The 26,502-nt window shown below is 18.6% G+C and overlaps 3 protein-coding genes across 3 annotated transcripts; 2 read left to right on the top strand and 1 right to left on the bottom strand.

The window, feature by feature from the left end:
- Window positions 1–5,648: 5,648 nt before the first annotated feature.
- Window positions 5,649–6,662, top strand: PmUG01_00042300 (fam-l protein; the record flags this gene model as incomplete). Its single annotated transcript, XM_029003367.1, has 2 exons — window positions 5,649–5,735; window positions 5,859–6,662. The coding sequence occupies 2 exons, from the start codon at window positions 5,649–5,651 to the stop codon at window positions 6,660–6,662; spliced, it is 891 nt and encodes a 296-aa protein (XP_028858971.1).
- A 2,708-nt stretch (window positions 6,663–9,370) lies between these two features.
- PmUG01_00042200 (fam-m protein) lies at window positions 9,371–9,967 on the top strand (the record flags this gene model as incomplete). The annotated part of the gene is made up of 1 exon (XM_029003356.1): window positions 9,371–9,967. The coding sequence occupies one exon, from the start codon at window positions 9,371–9,373 to the stop codon at window positions 9,965–9,967; it is 597 nt and encodes a 198-aa protein (XP_028858970.1).
- Window positions 9,968–17,697: 7,730 nt separating this feature from the next.
- On the bottom strand, window positions 17,698–20,273 carry PmUG01_00042100 (STP1 protein; the record flags this gene model as incomplete). The annotated part of the gene is made up of 3 exons (XM_029003344.1): window positions 17,698–18,674; window positions 19,051–20,125; window positions 20,253–20,273. The coding sequence occupies 3 exons, from the start codon at window positions 20,271–20,273 to the stop codon at window positions 17,698–17,700; spliced, it is 2,073 nt and encodes a 690-aa protein (XP_028858969.1).
- Between the last annotated feature and the right edge of the window lie 6,229 nt (window positions 20,274–26,502).

Below are 26,502 nucleotides of genomic sequence, written 5' to 3'. Positions count from 1 at the left end.
TTTGTCTTTTTTATATGAACTTGTCACCTTTACATAATATGATATAATTACACTGTCTATATTTTTGTCTTCCTTTTTGTAAAAAACTTTACTTTTTATAAAGTAAAATACATTCTGAAATCATAAAATATATGTTTAATCTTATATTTCCTTCCTAATTAGTAAAACTATAAATCAGGTGAAACAAATGAGAATCTTCTTTATATTAGAAAACTGTTATATTATTAGACAATATATAATAAAACTTAAAGCACGAAATGTAACTTTGAAAAAAAAGAAATCATCAAATAATAAATAATGAAATAAAGAAAAGAAAAAAACAGCCGTAAGTTAGTATAAATTAGAGGAAATATTTATCAAAAGAAAAAACAAGAAACTAATTAAATTTAAAGTATAACGAAAAACTTAAATCATTATTAAAACATTTAATACATAAATTAAGGGATGTCAATAGGAATAAATTTATTAGTAAAAAAATAAGTTCTACATCAAAATATCTCAAAGAAATTAGGAAACATATTTTGAAAATTGCATACTGGACATACTGTGCTATGTAGATAAAAAAAAAAAGACAGAAATTTAATTAAAATATTTATAATAAAATAAATTTATGCAATATACAATATTAATTTTTTCACCAATTTTGATGTTATCAATCTTGTTTCTTTGTTTTATAAATCCATTGTATGAAGTTTTAATATTCGCTATTATATATGTTGTAATGTTACTTATCATTACATAGACACTCTAAAATATTATCTGATATCAAAAAGTGTTCGTAGCACTATATATTAGAATAATATTTATCTTCAGAAATGTATTTATTAAAGAGTTTTAAAAAATTATTGTATTCTTACTAAAAATATATCTTGGAAAAATATTGAAGAAATATGTAATCTTTGTGAATTCACAATGATATACTTACATACTTTAATATGTAATATGGAGATTAATATATATTTTTAAATTTCATTAGTATTAGAATATATTTTTTCCTATCCATCATATATAGTATTTTTTTAAAATGTCTAAATGTTCTTATTTATTACATATATCCGTACGTATATTTTAATAATACTATACTTTTATGATATATATATTTACTTAAATACAAGTTAAATATTTCTATAATAAATATAAATTATTTATATATGATACTTTTCTTAGATTAATATAAATAATTAATTTACAATGTCGTGAATATTTTATTAGGTATAAAATACAAAAAACATTATTTAGAGAAAAATAAATACTCCAAAAATGACCACCTCAGTTAGTTCTATGCGAATATAGAATATATTTATTAACTAAAATTTTATATGTTTACAACTGCTTTATCATTTTGTCCTCAAAACTTATAGCATTAGATATTATGATACGTGTTTGGATTCTTTATATAAGTATAAATTAGTAATTTACGACAAACTAAGGGAAAGTAATAGAATAGTTTATGGTTGTTAATGATTAATCATCTAAATACTTTTTAATTATATATAAAATGCATATAAATATATATCCTACATATATATGAAAGTATAAATTAAAAAATAATTATCTTATTTTTGTGAAATATTGTAGGATAATATCTATTATGTAGAATATTAAAAATTTCACGTTTTTATATATATTTTTTAATTACATAAAATCTATTATTTAATATATGATTTTGGTAATATTTATTTATAGATTAATAGAATATAAGTATGCTATTTTATACCTACAGTGTTATAAAAAGTAATATAAAGCATTAAGAATTTTCATTAATTGTGTTATGTGTTATTTTATATATTATATGTTCTTATTTCTTTTCCATTTCATGTTATATTTTAAATTACTCTATTTAAAATATTCTTTTTTTTTTTTTTTTTTTTTAATTACCATATTTACTATTAGTGATTTTATTTGTACATTTAATTTTTTTTCTTTTTTTTAAATCATAAGTTCTATAGAACTTATAAATTTATATTTTTTTACAAAATATAAAAGAAAAAGTCTTTTGATACTTGAATATAATAAATTATATTTTAGTATTATATAAAAAATATTTTTAAATTATATATGAATTTTGCTGTTTCATATGTAATAGTATAATCTAATTATATAAAAGAATTAACGTGGATAGAAAATTTTAAAATATAAAATAGTATTATTGGATTATACTTTAGAGTAGAATTTTATTTAATGTACAAATGTTTTATATATAGTACATATATGGCACATGTTAGATTATAATTTGTGTAATAAAAAAAAATTTTGTACTTTTTTTTTTTTTCCTATACTATGATTACTATTACACAGTATGAAGTAATTTATGGTCTTTTTAATTATTAAAAAAATGTTTAAAATGTATATATACAAATATCTAAGATTATTATTAGGATTATTAGCAAGAATTTAATAAATATATTTATTATATAGGCTAATATGCCTATTCTCACTGTATATTTTTTATAATTATAAAAAATAACATTTATATCCCTAAAATTTTATTTTATTTTGTATTTTTTATGAAAAGTATTATTGACAAAAATTTGGGATTGTTCTGTAAATGCACTAGTATATTTATATATATACATATATATTATTTTTTTTTTTTGGAACATTTATTAATAAATTAGTTTTACCGAAAATATTTTATCTGTATTTGCTCTTTGTATAAATAACATTATATGATATATATAAAAAATATATTTAAATTTATCTTTTCCTTTTTTTACATTGTATTATATTTATTTATGTAATTTTTTACTTTTTAAAAAACAAAATTTATTTAAATAACATTACAAATAACTATACCCTTTTAACACTAATTTTGTAAGTAAAAGAATTTTATACTTATATAGATATGCTACGAAATTAAATTATTCTAACAAGGGTCACAAAAGAATAATTTATTTTAGTTAAAACTTTTACATTTATCCTTTTTATTTGCATATGTTCATATTTTTCTAATGCGCTATAATAACATAGTATTAATTTTTTTTTTTTTATTATGCTTCACTTATGTGTAGATATATGCTTATAATAAAATATTCTCTATGAGTAATTATATTTATCAAATTATAAATAATAAAATATTTTATTTTCTTTGTAGATTGACTTTATATGTTTTTATATAATTAGAAAATTTAAAAACGAACATTATTTACGAATAAATTACTTATTATTATCAGAATATGAGAAAGATACAAATAATATAGGACTTTATATATGTTATTTATGAATGGATATTATAATTGGGACAATATGGATGGTAATATTATATGACAATATAATGGTGAATATTAGTTTACTGATAATTATAATTTATCTGCTGAAGATAAAAAGAGAGACAGCAGTTGGTTAAATGTTTATGTAGGTCATTTGAAGTGATAAATATATTTTTTTTTTGAAAAATTCTTATGTATGACATTTAGTTCTAAAATTATAATACAGGAAATATAACTTTAGTCCCCAGAAAACAAATTAAAAATATTTAATATGTATGAGTACGTTATTAGCATTTAATTTTATAGTATATATATTACCTTTTTTATAGCATATTTCATTAGGGAACTTGTTATAAATATTTGTAACAGAAGTAATAGGAATATTGATTAATTCTGAGATGAGAAATATAAATGTATTTTCGTTCGTTACTTTGTTAACTATTTTAATGGATAATTATATAGTAGTAAAATTCTTAATAATACGTTGATGTAGGAAGAAATGGAATTAAAAAAAATTATAACAAATATATTGTTTCTAGAAATAATATTTTTAGGGTGTCTAGTAATGTTAAATTATAAATAAAAAAAAATTTTATGTAACTAATTTAGTTTTGTACCTTAGTTAATATATAAATATTTTTATAAATAAATGTAAAGAAATATATATTATATATATGAACAGTTCTTGTGTCGGTATATTTGTTTTTGTATTTTAATTTATACTTATAAGGTTATTCAACTACCTAAATGCGCATATATATGTATATAATATATCTTTTATGATTCATAAAAATGTGAAATTTATATTGCCCAATATTAAGAATATTATGTAAATAATTGAAGAAATTATATCTGTAAATCTTAAATATATCTCAGTATTATAAAACATATGTGATAGTTTAATTTAATATGTAAAATTATAATTAATATAACTTAACTAGTAGAAATAAATTACATTTTCAATTATTCTTTTGTTTTCTTTCATGTGATTGTAAAAGAATATTTGTATAACTTTTGTAATAAATTTATTATATTTTAGTTCTAATTTTAATGCATTACTTTGCTTTTCATTTAGTAAGAAGAGAAACATATTTTTTTCTCGGTTGATATGTATTTTTTATTTAAAAGAAAATGTAACAAAATTTTTTTATAAAAGTTTTATTATGAGAATTGCATGTTCCTTGGCTTATCTGATATAAGAATATTTTTCAAAAATTTTTAGTTTTGTTTTTATTGTACAAGTATGAAATTATTAATAGAAATAATATAAATCTGATTTCATGAATGAAATATTAATTTAACATAATGAATTTATAATTCATAAAGTTTTTTTTTTAAATGAGTGGATTAAAGATATTTGTTATTTTTCCTTTTATATTACGTAATTTTGGGAGTCAATGCTTCTTGTAAATAAGACTTAAGTATCTTTGATAAAATAAATGGATAAGAACAAATTATATTCATTTTTACCTTTGAAATAATTAAAGTATATTATTTTACCAACAGTGTACATATGTTAATACATTTTATATGAATGTACTTTATGCATTCTTTATTATATTTGTATTATATAAATTTCAAATATATATATTAAGTTAATAATAGAAAAAATAGTCTATAATTTTACAATCTGTTAATTTATGAATAATAGCATAAATTATATATAACGAAGTACTATATTCTTCAAAAATTAAATTACAAAACAAAAGATTATACTTCATTTATATTGAAACATATACTTTTTAGTATATTATTTGGCTTTTTATAAATATGTTCTTTTAAAAATATATTATAGCTTATAAAAATGCATACGTTTGCTAGTAACTGTTGCCGAAAATATAGATAAAATAATACAAAAACTATTAAAAAATATTTTTTTCTCTATTATTACTGCTGTTATTTAGGTATAATAATTAATATTATTTTAGAAATAACGTTTTTTTTCGATAATATAATTTTCATAAAATTTGTATTATTTATAGGAATACATCCTTGAAATCAGTAATACTTTTTTTTTAAAATATAGAGAAATGTATTATCTATATTCTGTACATTCTAGATTCTATATATAATCAATATTTCGTAATATAAATAAATCATATATTTATTTTTTATTTTATATTGAAAAGAACTAAAAGTAAAATGTTTAATTATATTACAAAATAAATAATTTATATATTTTGAAAAATTATTAATGAATTCATTTTGTATTATATTAATTAAATTTATTGCACTATAAAAAATATTAGAACCAAAAATTTAATTTATTTTTCTTTCATTCTTTTATAAATAAATTAAAGTTATGTATATTTTAACATATTTTTACGAAAAAAAAATTAAAAAATAAAATAAATTATAACAGTATCCTCTATAATTAAAGGAATATTATGTCATAATTATATTCTTGATAAGTATATTGCAGCTTTAAAGATCTATATCATGGAACAAAATATTAAAACTACACTTTTTATTAAAATTACTACGTTTATCCTTTTATGTTGGATATGTCATTTTTGTATTTATATAGTATAAAAATATTATTTAGTGATAGTTATATTATTTTCGATTAATTTTTATTAGTTCTTTATATTTACCATTAGATACTTTATTCTATTATATAACTAATATTTGCATTATTTTATTTATTAGAGTACTCTTAAAAAAACTTTGGATGAAAAAAAGAATAATCGTAGTATATTACATGCAAGGACTTATCGCTTACTAGCAATATACAAGAAGGATAATGATTCAAGTACTTTATGTTTAAAAGAAGAAATGTCAATTAATGGTATGCATGAAATAAATGATATAACTAATAATGAGAAGGATGATTTGGGGAAAAAAAAAAGATCAAATGAATGTCCCTCAAAGTGTGCAGGAGGTTATAAAAGACCTACGAAAAATAAATCTTGTACATTTGAAACAAAAAAATATTCTCATACCGAAAAAAAAATATTCAAAGAACTTGATTATACGGATTTTCTTAAAAATAACAAGGCAATCAGTGATAAGATTTACAACAAAATAATACTTAAAAAATTCGGATTGCGAATTTTTTTACCTGTGTTAATCTTCTTGTTTTTATTAATAATATTTATACTAGAAATATCACTGAATTCTGTAAAACCCAAAAGTACTTTATTGTCTGAATTAGGATTAAACAAGGAATTTTTAAAACCCTTAAGCGAAGGAGAATGGAAATCATTTTTATCAGTTTTGAAAAATTTAGGAGGGTTTTTAAAACACAGTGTATCTGATTCTGCGGGCACAGCTACATGTATTATGTGTGATACAGCAAATAGTGTTAGTGATGCATGCATATTAGGACAATTTTTCCGTATTCTAATATATTTCGTACCTTTCATTATATTAAGTATTACTGTAATAATAGGAATTATTTATTATCATAAAAAAGTCAACAAATATGAAAAAATTAAATACAGAAAAAGATAATATGCATATTAGTAAATACGTTTATTTATGTAATGAAGTCATTAATATAAAATTATGTCTGTAATATCTTACTTCATACACTTATTAAGCATACATTTAATTGCTTCTGTAGTAGAATTGAACATATATATGTTGTATTTTAGGTATATAATAGAATAAACATATTTTCTGAAGTTTTTTTTGAATTTGAACATTTTAATATTTAGTAATTTTCATTTTAATTTATTGTTTTGGCATAATTAAATATTTTGATTTTGTATATATATTTTTGTTTTTAAATTGATATCTATGAAAAATGGTTATCTTTGTGTGTTAAAATAAATATACTATATCACAATTCATGTAAATCATTTGAATTGTGATAATATATATTTGATATAAAAGGTTTTTTTGTGTTCTTTATATCGTTCTAGTTTAAAATGATTATTTTTTCTTGTTATTAAGAAAATGCATGATTAGTTTTAAATTAGCGATAAATAAGTTTTCTTTAGAATTTAACAATAGGAGGTCAGTATATTTTCTTGTAATGATATATATATTTACTTAAAAAAAAATATTTATTTTTTAATATTTGTTTTTTCAGAAATGTATTGTGTAACATAATTTTAGTACAAATATTTTTACTATATTTTTATATTTTTTTATGGTATTCATTTTAGGTCATTAAAATATAATAAAAAAACATAATTATTAAATAAATATAACTTTACACTCCTTAAGAGTTTATATGTTTCATATCTTTACATTTAAATCAATAGTTAAATTCATTATTTATTATTTTGGTTAATTATTGTGTTAATTCCATTTTGGAAATTTAAATTAAATTATATTATATTGAAAATTTGTAGGTAAATTAAATATTTATTTTTTTTAATATTCACATGATTAAAAGAATAATATAATGGATTAAAGTTAAGCGTATACTAACAGATAATACACATAAATTTTATTTTCCATTGCTTTTTCATAATATTATCATTTTAATATTTTCCTATTTGTATAAAAAGTCCAATTATCATAAAGGGTAATGAAAAGAATTATTTTTTCTACAACAATGTAATAATTTGTATATTCTTTATATATATTTTCATTTTTTTATATCTATATTTGTATTAAGAGTTAATAAATTTTCAAAGGTGCATAAATATATATAGTATTTATAGTATTTATAGACAATTAATAGTTCATTTACATTTATGTAGTCATTATTAATATAAAAAATAAAATGAAAATTTTGTTCATTATACGTAATATATAAAAAATATTATTTGTTTTACCAAATAGATTTTAATATAGCTTGTTTTGTATGTTACACTATTTTTCTTACATTAAGTAAACGAATATAATATCTAAGTATTAGCATGCAAATGTCTTTCTTTTATTTTTATTTATTAAATTTTATTTTTCATAAATTCAAATTAAAATATTAGTATAATATTAACATATGCTTAATTCTCACAATTACATACACTTAAAAGTGTTTCTTTTATTCACTAAAATGATCAATGCATATTAATTTTTTTTTTTTAATTTAAAGTATTATTATAATTCGTTAAAATATGTTATTACATGAAAAAAATACGTATACGCGTATATGTAAGGAATAATTCTATCGTAATTTTACGATTTTCTTTTTTTCTAATTGAATTACAATATTCAAAATATAAATAAGGAAAAAAAAAAATGGATAAATTTAAAAAATTTTTATTTACAATTAAACAGTGACTTAATTATAAAAATTATAATTTACAAAATAAATGCATAATCATAAAAATTATTTCTTGAATTTCTTTATGAATATTTCCTCGTAAATTAGATATTACATTATAAATTATATTTTTTTAATTATATTTAGAATAACAAAAAAACTGCTTATGAATAAGAGGAAACTAAAGCATTGATTATAATTAACACAACACAAATATTTTCTTTATTTGTTATTTTATGCTTTTATAATTAATATTTATTAAGAATAAAATATAGTTGCTCTAAAATATGATACTTGTAAAATTAGTATTACAAACAGGATAAATTCCTTAGTATCCTTAATAAGCATTTTAATATATAGAGGAGCGTATTATATATATATTCTATACGTTCTCTATTGCTTATAAACTGAATATTTCCATATAATAAAAAATATTTAAAACTGCATTAAATAAAAAGTTAATATATATATATTGTATATTTATGAATGAATTCAAATTCTTTTATTTTAATGATACAATTTGTTTTTATATAACATTTAGGTAAAAAATATATAATACATTATTATATATCTTTTCATATGTAGTTGTTTAATTGTAAATTATAGTTGTATATATTTAATTAATATCTTACTAAAAAGCAAAAGATATTAATAAGAAAAATATTATGTTATTATTTATTCATTAGTTTGTATTTTATAATATTATAGATATATAATATGGAACTAAAAATTAATCCAATCTTATTTATTATAATAACTACTTTTACTTTTGCAAAGAGGATTTTCTCTTTTAACCATGATGGGGTATGATAACATTAGTTATGTTATTGTATTATACATAATTTTGTGTTTTTTTTTTATTAATATAGTTTTTTACAATTAAAATATTTGTTCATTTGAATAATAATGTTGTTTTTTAGTTAACTTTTAACAAATTTGTAGGTGAGAATTTTTTGCAGTGTAGAATATTAGACAAAAGGAATTATCGATTACTAGCAAAATGCAAAAGGATAAAGATTCAAATAACATATATTTAAACGAATTTTTTCCAAATAATGATAAAGAAGAAAATAAATATATAACTAATAATAAAAAATGGAATAAAGAAAAAAACACGAAATCCAACAAAAGTTTATTAAATAAAGCTCAGTACTATACAGAAATTATAGATTACAATAATGGAATATTTGATGGAAAACATTTTCATTTTGAAAAAAAATTAATAAGAAAAAAAGATTATGATGCTTTTCTAGAAAAAAGGAGGAGAATTAGAGATATATCTTTAAAAAAAATAAAATTTAAAAGTTACAGATTTGGAAGTGCCATATTTTTACTTTTCTTCTTGTTGGGAATAGGTTTACCCATATTACAAGGATTTGAGCTATTAGAAAAAGCAGGAGAAGCGATTAAAGATTTATCAATTATAAGTAATGTGTGGTCAGCTGTAGAAACATGTTTAGGTCAGGCAAAATATCATTTTTTTTTAATAGCATTTAGCACAATTATCATTATATTAGTTGTTATGCTTGTAATAGTAATTCCTAAAATTTTAAGAAATAATGAAAAATATAACAGAATTAAGGCGATGTATGAGTAAAGTGCATAACATGAAACATGTTTTTTTATATGACTTATTTATATGAAACGATATGTAATATCTTTATTTTATATACTTAATAAACATATATATTGTTTCTATAATTTTATTAATGTACATGGGTTTAGAACGTAATCCTTATAATTAATACTCACAAATTATGTTCTTTGTTGGTAAATTTGAATGCATTAATGATTGTGATTTTTTATTATAAATTATTGTTGAAACAAAATAAATAACATCATGTAATATATGCATTTCTGTATATAATTAGATTCTTATAAGAAACATATATATGTGAGTTAAAATTAATATAATATTAATGAAGAAGTGTTAGAATTTCCGTTTTAACGAAAAGTATTGTATTGTATTTTATATTCTAGAAGAATAATATAATTATCTGTAGACATACTTAAGAAATTATATGATGAACTTTACATTAAAAATTAATATTTTTTTTTGTATTTAATGTAAAGTAATATATATATTATGTTACAATGATTTCTATATATTTTACTCCAATATAAACATAATTTGTTATATAAATAATTTTTATTAGAAATATGGCATAACATAAAAATAATTATTAATAAATTTTGTAAGAAGTTTGATTTTGTTTCTTTAACGGTGTACGTAGGGAATTAGAATTGTATAATAAAATAATATTCTTATAAAGTAATATTCTTGGTAATGAGGAATAATATTTTAATTTTGTCCAAGTTACTATTTTATTTTATTTAATAAGATTATGTATGCTATAAGTATATAATTAATTTATAAATAGAAAAAAATGAACTTCATTATTTTAAGAAAATGAAATATTTTAATTAATATATTAAAAAAAATATATGTTATAAGAAAAAAAAATTTTAATCTTTAACAAAATTTTTATTTTATAAATCCTATATTTTATTATTTAAATGAAAGCAATTCGTTTGTTACTGAAATTATTTTTTTATAGAAAATAAATTATTAAAAGTATGTTGAATTTGTAAGTGAGCTGAGTAAATAGTTTATATAGATTAATTATGTTAAAAACATTGCAAAATGACATTACATAAATAAATTAGGAACAAAATGTCACAATAATATTTTTATAATTTTTTTAGTTATATACATAATGATGTACAAAATGTATATATATATATATATATATATAATATATATATATATATATAATATATGTAGTAAAATTAAAATCTATGATTAAATAAATATTATAAACTATATAGTATTTTTATATTTATTATAATCTGGAAACGTATGCTAAATTCTTTTTTCCGAATTAAATTTATGATTACTATAAAATTATTATTATGAAACATAAAATTAATTATCTCCTTATTTCAAATATATTTTCGTTTATCCTTTTAATACGAACGTGCTAATGTTTAAAATAACATGAAATAATTTCAATGAAAAATATTTTTGTTTTATTATTTTGAATGTGATATTATGAGTAATCTGATCATTTCCATACCTAAATTAGTAACAAAATTACAGATATATGGTAAAATACAAGATATCATATAGTTATGCAGAATAATTAATATTAATTCCAATTCTGAAATATATAATTTGTTTATTAGAAATGCATCTGAAGTTTTTACATGCAGCAAAAAAAGAGTCTGATTTTTTAAAATGTAATATGTATAATAATGTATATATGAGTTCCATGGAGTTCAAAATAGTAGAATTATATTAGAAACCTGAATAATAAAAGAATTTTTTTTCAACTATTCTAATTATTTAGGTATTATAATGTTACTTGCTATTACTTTTATGGAAATAACTGTTGTATTTTTTTCTTGGCATATAGCAAATAAAAATGCAATATAGAAATGTATATACGATTTGTTATTTTATAATATACATTAGATAAAATTTATAGTTATGTAATAAATTTATATATGTTTGTTATTTTTCATAAGAAATTTTCTTACTACTTCGGATGTTATATGTATAAAACTATTAGAAGAAAAAGACAATTAATTATAGTGCTTTAGAAGAACATATATATGAATTATAAACTAAATATTAAGAGTTTTTCTATATAAATTAGAGAGTGAGTAGAAAAATATCTCTTAACTACATATATAAATAACATTTTTACAATGTTACATAGAATAAATACCATACAAAAACAACAATACTATAATTTTTACATATTTTAAATTTTTAATTCTGTTTATCGGCAAGCACATAATGATAATAAACCTTTAAGTTATAAATAATATATATATATTTTTTTGAATTTTGAATAATGTTTTTATTTTATGAATTTTATTTTTTAATTTGGATAATATTATTACTGGTGTTTTTTTAAAGCTTCTGTTTCATCTCTTCTTATTTTAATACAAATTTAATAAACAGTTCTATATATTAAGTGTAATAAAATCATTATTTATTTTACAATCTTGTGCTATATATTTATGTTTTTAAAATTATGTGTTTTCATTCTAAAGAAAAATTCATATATAAGTGGACCTTTTTCTACTGACTCAAACAGTAGTACTGTATTTATGTTAACCCTTTGTTTGAATTGCTGTGTTATTTTTAATTTTTATGCGCTTGTATACATTTCTAATTTTTTTATATCATTTTTAAGAAATATCCTATATATGTAACTTTTGCACCACTGAGTATTAGATTTTGTATTGCAAATAATATAAACTGTAATTTTTATCAAGGTTCTCATTGTGGTTGATATCCTATACTATAAGAACTTCCTTTAAATTTCTATGTAATAGTTAATATATATTTGTAAGGATTCTCTTTTCTTTAAATTCAACTATTTTTTTCATAACTAAGCTATTATATAAGCATGATTTCAATAAAGTAAACTATATGAAACAAAACATGTATATATACCTAAATATATTAATGTTTTGTGCCTGTAAATTTTTGTGAAAATGGTATACTCATTGTATTAGAATATTCACGTTTTTACTATAATTTTTTAACTTTATATAGAAAAAATAAAGAGAATGATGCTAGTAATACGATAGCTTTGGATAAACCGACAGCAAATATATATTCTATTTGCATAAGTGATAAATATGTGGTAAACCAGTACAAGGAGTTACCATGTGAATTATTATCAAATGCTTTTTACAATTGATTAACTCTCGCAAAAAGCATTTTAACTACTTTTTTGATGTTTTTCAATTATTCTTGTAAATGTTATAACATTAATATTACCACAAATTATATCAGTAGAATCCTGTTTTTACATTAAATTTGCTAAATATCATAATAACCGTATATTTATTCAAGCTTTGTTAAAGATTCAGTATCATTTCTTTTATTTCTTGTATGAATATATTATCTAATTTAGACGAAACATCTCTAAAGGGGTTAAAAAAAATGTAACTATTATTCTTTTTATTTTTTTTTTTCTGAATTTATCTGGTAATTCAAGTATTTACGACGTTTGAGATTATCAGAATAATATTTATCCTTAATTTCAATTAAATATATACCAATCTGTTGACATAATGTAATAAAATTAGTATTAGGAATATCTAAAGAATTATATTTAGTATTAGAACAATATTATACAGGACTTATACTATCACTCTTAACATTTTAACTAACCCCCCTTATTCCTTTTATTGAAGATGTAATTACACGAATTATTTTAAAAAAATAATAATAATATACTATACTAATAATAATATATATTCGTAAAATTATATTTTAATGAATAAAAATATATATTTCATTTATGTAACAACAAATTAATGAAATATTATGATATATATAAATATTATAACAAAAAAATAAATCTTACGCTTCCCCCTAAAATGTTTGGCCATTGTGTATATTATACGTGAATGAAACAGCAAAAGTTAAATTAATTTATTGATATTTATCTAAGTGAAAAATTTTACGCTTTATGTTATATGTGAACATTCCTTTTTGTCATATATAGAATTTAAAAACAATTCTTAATAAAATCACCACTTTAATTTTTGGTTAAAATTAATATAAGGTTGTATAGTTTGTACAGTACAATATAAAAGCTTTTATTGTAAACATTATAATTTGAAAAACATAATTTCTTTATTATATCTAGAATACAATTATAGTAATGAATATTCTTCCTTTAATTTTTGTTCGTGTGAAAATATATAAATGTACTTATATGCTATAGAAAAAAATAATTAACATTAGTATTCTCATATAAATTGCCAATTATATTCGAGTATCTAATTAAAAATTTTTTTTTACCTTTTAAAATACTATAAATAGATAAATATTATTTATTTTATAGGTATAGAATTTTCCTTTTATTTTTATTTTAGTGTTAGAATGGCACGTTTCAAATTATTTCAGTTAATATTAAAAATATGTATAATAATATATGGGCTCTTTAGGAATCTCAATTTCGTGATTTTATGAAATTATATTTTTCAATAAATGAAAAATAAATTTAAATTAAATCGGTTATAATACAAAATAAGTACTATTCGTTAAATTAAAAATATCTCGCTTAAAACTAATATTTTAAGTATGAATATATTATTCTAGAATAACATTGTCATATATTTAAAACAATCTCTTATTTTTTTTCATCCTATTACACAAGAAGCTAAAGTTTCAGTTTAATCTTTATAACATTTGATTTAGTATGATATATATGATTATATTTCAAATATAACAATTATATAAACAAAATTAGATATTATTACAAGTAGATTATTTAAAATTATAAATTAAAAAAAAAAAAAAAAAATTTATTCCTAAAGCTTTTAGTAAAATATATTAGTGAATTTTATTTATACATGTGACTAATTAAAAATATAAATTAATATATCAACTAAAATTTATATTTACAGACAAAATATGACAAGCCAATTAAAAAATAAATTTATGGCTTTTGTTCTATTTCCAATATAGTAAAATAATTGATAAAAGAATATCATAAAATTTTTCAATTTCCGTTATTTCACTGCTATTTTATTTATCTCTATTATGTGTTATATATTCTACTATATAATAACGTATATTTAAGGATCTCAGAAATAATAATAAATTATTTTTTTTTTTTTTACATATCATATTATTGTAAAATATCTTAAGATTATATATTTAGTAAAATATATAAATCGTATATTATTATATTTTAATTGTACTAATATATTTAACATATAATTAAATATATTTAAAAAATATATGTAATTACATAAAAACAAAAATTGTTTTGTTATTAGTATATATAAAATGATTTCTCTTTTACTTTATGAACAAAGTAGTAATTAATATAGAAAAGTTATTATTATAATGGTTAAAATAAATATTTTTTAAATTTATTTTACGTAAGATATCCTCTGTTATTTTATTTTTATATTTATAACAATAATATATCTTTTTTCAATTCTCATATATGCGTTTCATTTAATAAATACTGTTGTCAAAATTCCCAATAATTCCAAAGAATTACAGTTGTGCTGTTATGAGATTAATATTAATTAATAACTACATTTGTAGGTTTGTGTGTGCCAATATTCTATTATTATTATTAATATTCAATATATTTCTAGTATAATCACTATAGATTTAATAGACTAAAGTTATGTTAAAAATTTATTAAGTACCATATCATATATAAAAAATAAAATATAAAAGAAAACATAAATATTTATTATTCTGGTAATGTATAATTTATGAATAAATTATGCATGTAATATTTATATTTTATGATAATGTATAAAAATATCTAATGGAATGATCTTATATAAATTAAAAGAATATACTTTAAAAGAACTATATATTTACTTCTTGTAAAACAAAAAAAAAAATATAAATTCTATTGAATTTATTCAAAAGTGTTGGAACAAAGACAATGCTAATATAACTATTTAAAAATAATTATTTTCTTATAATATGTTATTAATATGTAATAATATATTTGCTTAATGTATTATAAGGATATTACATTAGAGAGATATATCTATTTCATATAGCATTGTACTAACCTATGGTAATAATTATAATTAATTCAGATTAATATATTTTTTGCCATTTTATTTATTATATTATTTATGAATTAATGATATTGTAAAATTCATAAATTAAGTGATATTATTATGGGATTTACATAATATAAAACAGTAAATAATAATTTGTAATCTGCCTATTTTTTTGGTATATGATAGCAGTTAAAAATTGTTACATATAAAATGGATTTTATATTTTCATAGATAAATCTAGTAGTAGTTATATTTATAAATATTAATATATAGAGAGATGATTTAAAAAATAATAACTATTAATCTTATTAGCTAAGTAGGAAAAAGAAAAATATTATTGCGTAATTGCAAAATATCAAAAAAAAAAATATAAATATAAAAGTCGAAATTAACAAATTCTTTTTAAAATGTAAAAATATATCATATTTTTTAAATTTACTAAAACATATTTATATTTTTTTTCATATCTTTCTGGTTTTAGAAAAGCGCTGAAATTCATATAGTACTGTTTAATTTATACATTTTTTTATATTTAACTTTTATATCATTTATTTTTAAAAATATTAATAAATAATAATGTAGATGTTAAAGTAAAAAAAAATGTAAGAATATTTTTTATTTAATTGTTTACATTTTCTTTAAAAGCGAATATAAATTACAAGTTAATATAAAAAACTATGTATTCAGAATAATTTCATTATTATCATGTTTTAGGCATTTTAATTAGTTCAATAATTTTTAAATTTATAATAATAAAAGTTATACAATCAAAAACGATACTTTAATATCATAAAATCTATAAATATGTATAAGGATTTTTCCTTTAAGTTACATTATTTGTTGCATAAAAAAATTGAATTCTTTATTAAGGGACAGTACATTTAAATATGATTTTTTCTTTGTGAGACGATATATATAATTAAATAAAATATATTGATATATAACAAATAAAGGGTTACAAACTTACTATAAATTAAAACGTTTATAATGCGATTATCTATTAAATCATAATAACCTAGAAGTATTTCTTTATGTATATAACATATGGTTTTTTATAATATATTAAATTATATAAATTATATATATGTTTTCACTACGCTTTCGTGTGCTTTAACGTATATATGTTTTTTTTTATTAAAATTTTTTTTATATTAATTAAATCCTTAAATGATTAATTGATAGGAATATTTTGAAGGATACAAATAAGCATCTATATAAATATGCAAATAACCATATATATAGAAATAATAAAATAACATAGAATTCTAAAATTATAAGTAATTCTGATATATAAATTAAAAAAAAGTATTGCAATATTAATGTTTTTGCTTTTTTTTATTTTCCGACATATTAATTATTTTCCTAAATGTTTAATATTCTTGGAATACATTAATATAATTTTAATTTTTATATATATATATATATACATTGTTACTTATATTTAATCAAGTATTAATATAAATTTCATATTGATAATCTTAAAGAAAGAAATAAAAAATAGTATATATAATTGAAATATATTTTATGCATTTTCATTTCAATCTTCATATTTCATGTTCGCTTCTCTTTCTTTTATTAAGTATTTTTTCAAATTATTCTTTTTATTGTTCCCATAGTGAATAATAAAATTTATTAAATAAGTTTCTTATAGATTACATGCTTAGGCAAAAATGTTATTCTTATATATTCAGAATGTATATTATAAATTTTAAAAATGTATTTTTGTATATTTCAATCGTATTTGTCTGCAGTTTTTTATTTTTCCATAGAATATTCATATGTATTATCTTCTCTTATCCAACGTTCTAACTCTTTTTTAAAGATATCGTCCGTTTTATAATCATGATTTTCCGTATTTTCCAAAAAATAACGGTTAAATTCACTTATGTTTTCTATAAATTCTTTTTTACTATCTGAATTTTCTTTTTCCTTAAATTCAATTATGTAATTATCCAAATGTGATTCATTTTTTTCAATGTCCTGCTCTTTTTTGCATTCTTCTAATACTGACATAAGAACGAGTATACATAGTTTTGTTAATAATTTTTTTTTTATATATTTATATAATTCTTGGCAGTCTTCTTTGTTCGATAATTCACCTATATTAATTAATGGCAAAGAATCTTTAATTTTTTCATTATCATAATCATCTGGTATAATCTGGAGTTCATCAGTTAAATAGTTAAATAAGTCCTGTTCAATATATTGCTTAATAATTATACACTTCTCCGATATCCACTGTCTCCATATATATTTTTCTCTTTGCGAAAATGGAATATTTTGAATTTCATCAGGGTCATTTTTTAATTCTTCTTTTTTTTTTAAGTTAGCTAGTTCTCTTTTCCAATCGTTTTTTAAATTATTAAACCAATGTTCCTTTTTCAATTTGTCAGCAAGATTTTGATGTTTTTCTATCCATTTATTCCATAATATTTTTTGTTTTCCTTTTTGATTAATACTTTTTGTATTTCCAATTATTTGTTCGTCATTAGTCAAATAAGAATATGTTTCGTGTTCCCCTTTTGTTAAGAATTCTAAGCATATTTCTAAAAATTCTCCTTTTACGTATTCCCATTCTTCATTTCTGTATTCTTCGAGTATTTGCATATGTAATTCTATAATAGTTTTGTACCTATCTTTTTTTTGCTTCGACATGTGTATATTATTATTCATGTTATGTTCATTTATTTTTATTTTTTTTATAGTTTCTTCGTTATCATATACTATGTTTTCTAAATGATCACGTGTTGAAAACTTACTTTTTTTTCCAATAAGTGAAGGTATTAATAATTTTATGAACTTTACTTGTCTTCTTTTTATCTTTTTTTTTTGTTAGTAGACCTACTAAAGCGTACTAGAATATAAAAAAAAAAAAAAAATAGATTTATAAAATAAATTATTACAGTAATCGAATGTTCTTCATATCTTAAACTTTTATATTTATTTTACTCTGGTAAATAGAGAAAGTATAATAATAATTACAAGACTTGTTATAATATTTGATATGTATCGAATAGTTTGGCTTGGTGCTTGACCTATAATTGTATTTTAAATGTATAATAAATGTATTTACTTCTAAAATAGAAAATTAATTAGTATAAGTTGTACTTGGAATTTTAGAGTGAACAGTGTTCAAAGGAAAATTTGTAGCATCATTTGATCTTTCAGAAGACGAAGAAACAATTTGAAAATCTTGTTTCTCTGTGGAGATATCAGGTTTTGTTTGTAGTGGCGTAGACTGAGGAGATTTATATGAATATAAAGAAACAAAACCATTAGGATCTGATTCTTCAGCTTCGAGAGATTGTTCACCTTGAGCATTAATATTTTCTGATTTTCTATATGAAGCTTCAGATGGAGGTGTTACTAGGGGTAGAGTTTGAGATTCGTTTTCAATACCACTTTCGGGAGTACTAAGCCCCTCATGTTGGGGTCGAGGTTGAGTTTGAACTTGAGGTTGAGCTTCAGATTCTGATAGATCTTGTCCAACTTCTTGTTGTGCATCTTTAGTTGTAGATACACTTTCAGTTCTACTTTCACTTACTTCTGAAGTAGCTTTATTTTTTTCTGTAGATAGATCTTTACCAGATAATACTGGATGCGAAAGCGTGCAATTAGGCTGTTTTTTAAATGTTTCAAGATCCATTATGTTGCACATCCTTTTTGGATCTTTTTTTGTTTGGTTTCTTTCGTAGCACGATTCAATGAGGTGTTTTTTTGTCGTGAAATATTTTTCCTTTTGATCAATCCATACATTATATGAGTCACATTTACTTGAATAACTACTATCAGACTTAGGGTTTCTCTGCGACTGTCTTAATTCATTTAGATGGGTTATTCTTTCTTTACAGAAGTTATCAACTTCATATTTTAATTTTAAAATATCAAAATGTTTTTCTTCCATAATCAAAGGGCATCCTCCTAGTTTATCTAGCTTTTTATAATGAGGATGTAACCATTCATTTAATGCCCTTTCCCATATTTTTTTTTCTGATATGTAATAATTTGGTGGAGTCTTATTGTCAATTAGATATCTAGCCAAATATAGGCATTTATCCTTTAATGCTTCTTTATCTTTGTTAGAAATAAGTTTAGTAATGTTATCCTTAATATGATTTACGACTTCTCTAAAACGTGCTTCTCGTGCGTATCTGAAGTAAGAAGTGCCAAATATCCTCAAATTCTAAATTCAAGATAATTATTAAGAATTATTTAAGCACAAAATTTTGTTTTTGTAGTATAATCTCATTTTTAGCGTAAATAAATAATTTATCAATAAATTTAAGAATATTAAAAAAAATGAGCATTACCTTAGGTAAACATTTTTCCATAATAACTATGTGTCAAGATACTAGTTGGTTGTAAATAACAATCTAAAAGAAAAATAAAAAGTTATATTATTTTATTTATCAGTAGGGAAATTTTGAGTTAATATATCGTAATAATAAGAAACTATAAAATTAGTTTTTTTATTAAAATTTATATGAGTATTACAAAATAATTAAAAATCTTTGTATTTATTTTTTTTGATTGTTCTCTTCTTTCATATTAAATATATATATAACTGAAGATATATATTAATCATATTTTAATATTATAATATAGAAAAGTGTATATCTGTACATAGAATTAATATTTTATTTTTGTACTAAAATCCAAATTGTTCAAAATAAAAAATTACATATAAGTAACACTAATAAATAATATTAATTTTATGGTTTACGATTAATATATATATATATATATACACTTTTTTTTTAAATACAAAACATATAAATTCTATTATTAATGTTACTATAAATAATACTTTTTGTTCTTTTTTTCTGAAAATAAATAGTCTTTATATCAAATCATTAATAGAACTGATGGCATTTTTCTTTTTATTTTGTTATTTATGTTTGATCTTAAGCATTATAATGATATAACTATTTTGTTAGCACTTTTTTAAATTTAGGATGCCCTGAAGATAGAAAAGAATCAATAATAAATAAATAATACTAAATAATTTGTATGGATGCATAAAGTACAAGCAACTGAAAAGTAGTTTTGGCAATTAATATTATATATATATATATATCATTTACCTATATATTAGTTATTTATAATATGTATTGTACCAACGGATATTATTAAAATAACATAATTTACTATACATATAATATTCTTATGTTTATATCTAATACCACTTTTGTATGTGATTGATTAAATATGGATTATATTTTATTTAATAAAGTGTATATTTAAGAATATCAGCTAATGAAAAAAAGATTGTCTACTTAATTAAAATATGCAAAATTATTAGATATACGTGTACCAAAAAATTATGCTATATCATTAAAAATAATTAAAAAAAATTAAAACTTTACTATAAAAAAAATTATTATTACAATTAATTGTAAATAAATAATGTATTACATTAAATAATACAACAAGTATTGAAGTATTATAACCTTATTTCTGTAATAATTAATGCATATGTTAGAATAAATATATTAAAAATATACAATTTATTTTTTCGTTTTTAATAAATTTGATAATTGTATGTAAGTATCGTTTTAGTATAACTGATGAATATTTATTTAGTATTAAAACTAAAAAAGATCATGTATTATTTTATAAATCTTTTTATTATTTGAGTTTATTAATGGAATTACAGGACTATTTAAAAGTATATTGAACAACGTAGCTTGTTCTTTTATAATGTAAATATATTATTTATAATTTTAATCCTTTGTTTGAAACAAGTCTATAATGAATGTAGAATTATTAGAAAAAAAAAAATATATATATTTACATAAAAATATATATATATTAATTGGTACTAATTTTTGGTAAGTAGTTAATTCACATAATTATTTAATTTATTATAATTATGTTACATCAATCAAAAGTAATAAAAAATTTTTTTTTTCATATACGTTTAATTTTTATTTTTGGGTTTCTACAAAATTTTTTATTCTATGCTTACTTTTTTTTTCTAATACCTTAAATTCGATCGTTTTTCTTCTAAAAATATTTTGAATAATGAAAATATAAGAGAAAATAATATAAAAATAATTTATCATTTTGTTAAGATATTATATATTCAAATTATGTACTTGAGTATATCGCATAAGTTGTAAAAGTAATACATAATTAACGTGTTATAGTGGATGATTATATGGTAATATAAAAGTAAATATTATTTTCTCAAATATCTGAAAATTTTTTGGAAGAACTGCTTAATATTTGTATTCATATATATATATATATATATATTATTTTTTTTCTTTTTGTTTTTTTTCTTTAATTTTTAAAAATTTATGAAAATTTTGTTTTTTTGTTGATGTATTTCTCATTGTTATTTTTAATATATAATATAATTTATTGTATGTTACTATAGTTAATTCATGACAATTAATTTAAAATAATAAAATATTAATAAATATTCATAAAATTTACTGAATGTTTCTTCTTATACCTATGGTTATTTTATTTATATATAAAAAATTTAATATTTATCTATGAAATTGATGTTTTGAATAAATATACTTTTCAAATCAATAATGCTAATGAAATTGAAATATATATATACCTAGTAAAGCATATAGCTGTAAATAAACGTAATACTAATGATATATAACATACTTTAGTAACTTGAAATAATATATTATAATTATTTCTTATATAATACAAATATACAATGAAGTAAATATGACATAAACTATTACAAAAATCCGATGAGTAATTAAAATTATAGTTCATATTATTTTATAGTGCAGTTTATAATTATCGATGTATTATAATAGTGAAAGACTTTTTAAGCAATAACATAATGTAAAATAGATTACCAAATTTTATATTATGATAAATATATTGTAACATTATATATATCCTTTTATTTATGTATATAAATGTAGGCTCACAGTATTCCATACAAGGAATTTTTTTTTAACTACTTTTACTAGCAATTGAATAAACTGTATTTTTCTGCATAATCAAAGTATGAAATATTTACTATTATTATTAGGATTATATTAATATCGTTTAATCATAATAGATAACATATTATTGTTATACATATAATTTGGCTTATATTAAATTATGAGTTTATAGAACTGGTATTTCAAATTTTGAATTAGTAATTTACTACATTCACATTATTTAATGATAAGAGGACATATGTTAATATGCATGCTTAATTATACATTAAAAGCTATTTTTATTATTACGAATTTTTAGTTATTTTAAACATAATTCTCTTTATTCATTTCATCTATTGTTTACGTTACCATAATTTAATCATTAATATGTCATTCTTCTTAAATATCTGTCTATGTATATTATATAGATTTACTGTTTATACGAAATACTATTTATTCTAATTGCATTTATTATAAGTCATTACATGTATAAGGGAGTTCAAATTAAAATTAAGGCTTTTTTATATTTTGTATGTTCTTTCTTTATAATTTATAATTTTGAATAAAATATTTGTATATTAATTTCATTATATTTTTTATCTTTTTAAATTAGTTCCCACGTTGTTTTTATTGTTTCCTTAAATTTAACTCTGCTTATATACTATGACATTCTAAATATTATTATTATATACAATTATTAATATCTTTTTTTTTGGTATTTTTAACATTACCCTTAAAATATATTATTCTAGCGCTTGTTTTACGTTAATTTAAATTAAAATTTATGAACATCTATACATTAGAGTTTTTTACGTTACTTTATATTATATAACACTTACTGTCACCTGAATAATGTTGTTATTTTAAGAGCCATGATTTCTTAATTGGTTATTGTGTCCATATGTATATTTTTTTTTTTTTTGAAGACAATGACAAAGTTCAAATAACATATAATATTATTAAAAATTGTTATATTATTATAAATAAAAAACTATTAAAATGATGATTTACTGTCTTAATATGTTGGTGAATTTGTAGTATTAACATTTTCCCGTAAAATAATTTAGAGTTTTACACAGAAAAATGTGAGGAAAATATTGCAATAATTGTTAATATAATTAATAGATATAATAATATATACTCATATACAATATCATCAGAAGGTTATACTGATGACGCTAAAGCAAGAAATGAGGATTTTATGGAATTTGAATGGCACTGTGTTTCAGTATATTTATGTGGTTTATTAACATATTTTATTATAGTTACAATTTTAAAGTCATATGATTCTTACGAATTCCTTATTAATTTTTAATGTTTAACAGTTGCACACATAAAATATTTAAATTTTATATAACACATCTATTTATAAGGTTACTATATATTAAGTCATAGTTTTCACAATATAGAAGAATACTAAATATATTAATTGAAATATGGGAATTTTCTAGAATTAGAAAAAAAATATATTGTATTAAATATATAAAGTAGGAGAAATTCTAGGAAAATATATCTTTCTTAAGAAACTGAAATTAGATATTTCAAAGTTAATAATACTTATAGACATATAAATAATATAATATATTAGATAAAATTGAAAATTTAAATGAATATATTATTTTTTATAATTTTGGAATTATATAATTATTATAAATATGAAATAATATTTTAGAAATGGACATTAAATATTATTTTATATTTATTTTTTCCCATCTGTACGTATTAAATACTAATAGTATTATTTATTAAATATAATAAATAATTCAAAAAGCATCTAATATATATATATATATATGTAGGAACACGATTTGCATGTGATTTTAATTAATATGAAGGAAATTATTTACTTCAGTAGGAATAAATGTATTTGTATATTACTTAAAAAAACAAAAAGGATACACAAACAATTTGTACAATTATATAATTTGTTTTACTTAAAAAATGAATAAAGATAAAGTTTGGAAACAATGAATGTTCGTAAAACTGAAAAGGCACCTTCATAATAAATGTTTACTAGGATTATATTATAGGGTTCGTTTATTTTCAAGAATTTAAGATATATATGGACTATTATATATGATTATATTGTTTTAACATTATTTTATATGTAAATATTAACTTTGAGTAAAAAAATGAAAAGATAAAAATGGACGAAAACCAGAGTGAAGGTAAACAAGAAAAAGAGTAAATTCTGTCGCGAGAATAATATATAAGTATTAAAACATTAAATATGTATTAATATTAATGTTTATAATTTTATCTTTTGTATAATTTATATATTCAATTGTAGAAATAATATTTTTCGAATACAAAATAATTAAATTTTTACTTAAGATGATTACAATAATTTTACATGAACAAAATATTTTTATAATTTTCACTATTACTATTAATATACATAGGAACAGGCATATTATGGAATACAGTATTTTTTATGCAAGGCTGATTATTAACAGTCAATTACTTATTTATGTTTATTGTTTAAGCTTTAAATCTAAAAAACTCTTTTTTAGATTATGGATTTATTAAAAATTAAATAAATAAGAATATATTTATTCTAAAATAATCAGAAAATAAATTAGTAATTCTTATATTTTTGTGAATTAAATTGTTATTCTATTTTATTTGTTATGTAAATATTATATGCTGTACATTATTCTTATTTGTAAATTTATTTGATTTGAAATACATTTAAATTGATGCAATAATATATACTATTTGTTCTTTTTATACCAGATTTAATTTTAATCTTTATTTTTTTTTTAATTAATATATCCTGTAAATATATATATTCTTTATCAAAAAGAAAAAAAATTATATAAGTAAATAAATTATAAAATATTTAGTTAATAAATAGTAATATATATTAATCATAGTAAAAAATTTTAATCTTATACTGTGATACGTAAATAAAAAATATCCTGTAATAATCATTATGATATGTATATTTTCATGTATTAGTTAGAATAGTGTAAACATAATTTTATAAATATATAATAGGTCATAACTTATAAAAGTGTTAGAATAAAATATATGACAAAAATATGGAGAAACTATTTCATATTTATTTTATATTATTATAATAATTATTATTATTATAGTATGATTATAAGTAATTTTAATGTAAATAACCACATTTTCCAAAATACGATGTTTATATAATTAGAGTTATTTAAAAAAACAATAAACACAAGATTGCAATTATTCTGTTAATATATATTTTAATCTATAATATATATGTTCTATATTATAAATAAAATTGGTATTTCACAATATTACAAAATTACATAATTTTTTATTTTTATTTTATTTTAAAAAATACTAAAAGAAATACTATTTAATTACTGTTCTTATATTAAATAATTAAATTATACATATGGTACATTTATATATGAATTCATATTTTGATAAGATAGTTAATATATTATTTCTTATATATAGGAATAAGATTAAAATTTAATAATATATTATAAATATATATTGTTTTATATCTATCGTAAAAGATATTATAGTCACATAGTGTCATTGTGTTTTTATAAAAAAAATATTTAAAAAAAAATTAATTAAATATATTATCTTTTATAAATTAACATATATTATATTACCTTTGATATTTTCTTAACTGAATATATTAGAATATTAATAATCTCAATTATGG

This window comes from Plasmodium malariae (genome assembly GCF_900090045.1).
Source record: "Plasmodium malariae genome assembly, contig: PmUG01_00_21, whole genome shotgun sequence".
NCBI classification, from domain to species: Eukaryota; Apicomplexa; class Aconoidasida; order Haemosporida; family Plasmodiidae; genus Plasmodium; species Plasmodium malariae.
The sequence above is the reverse complement of the archived record's forward strand: the minus strand, read 5'-3'. Positions and strand labels throughout refer to the sequence as shown.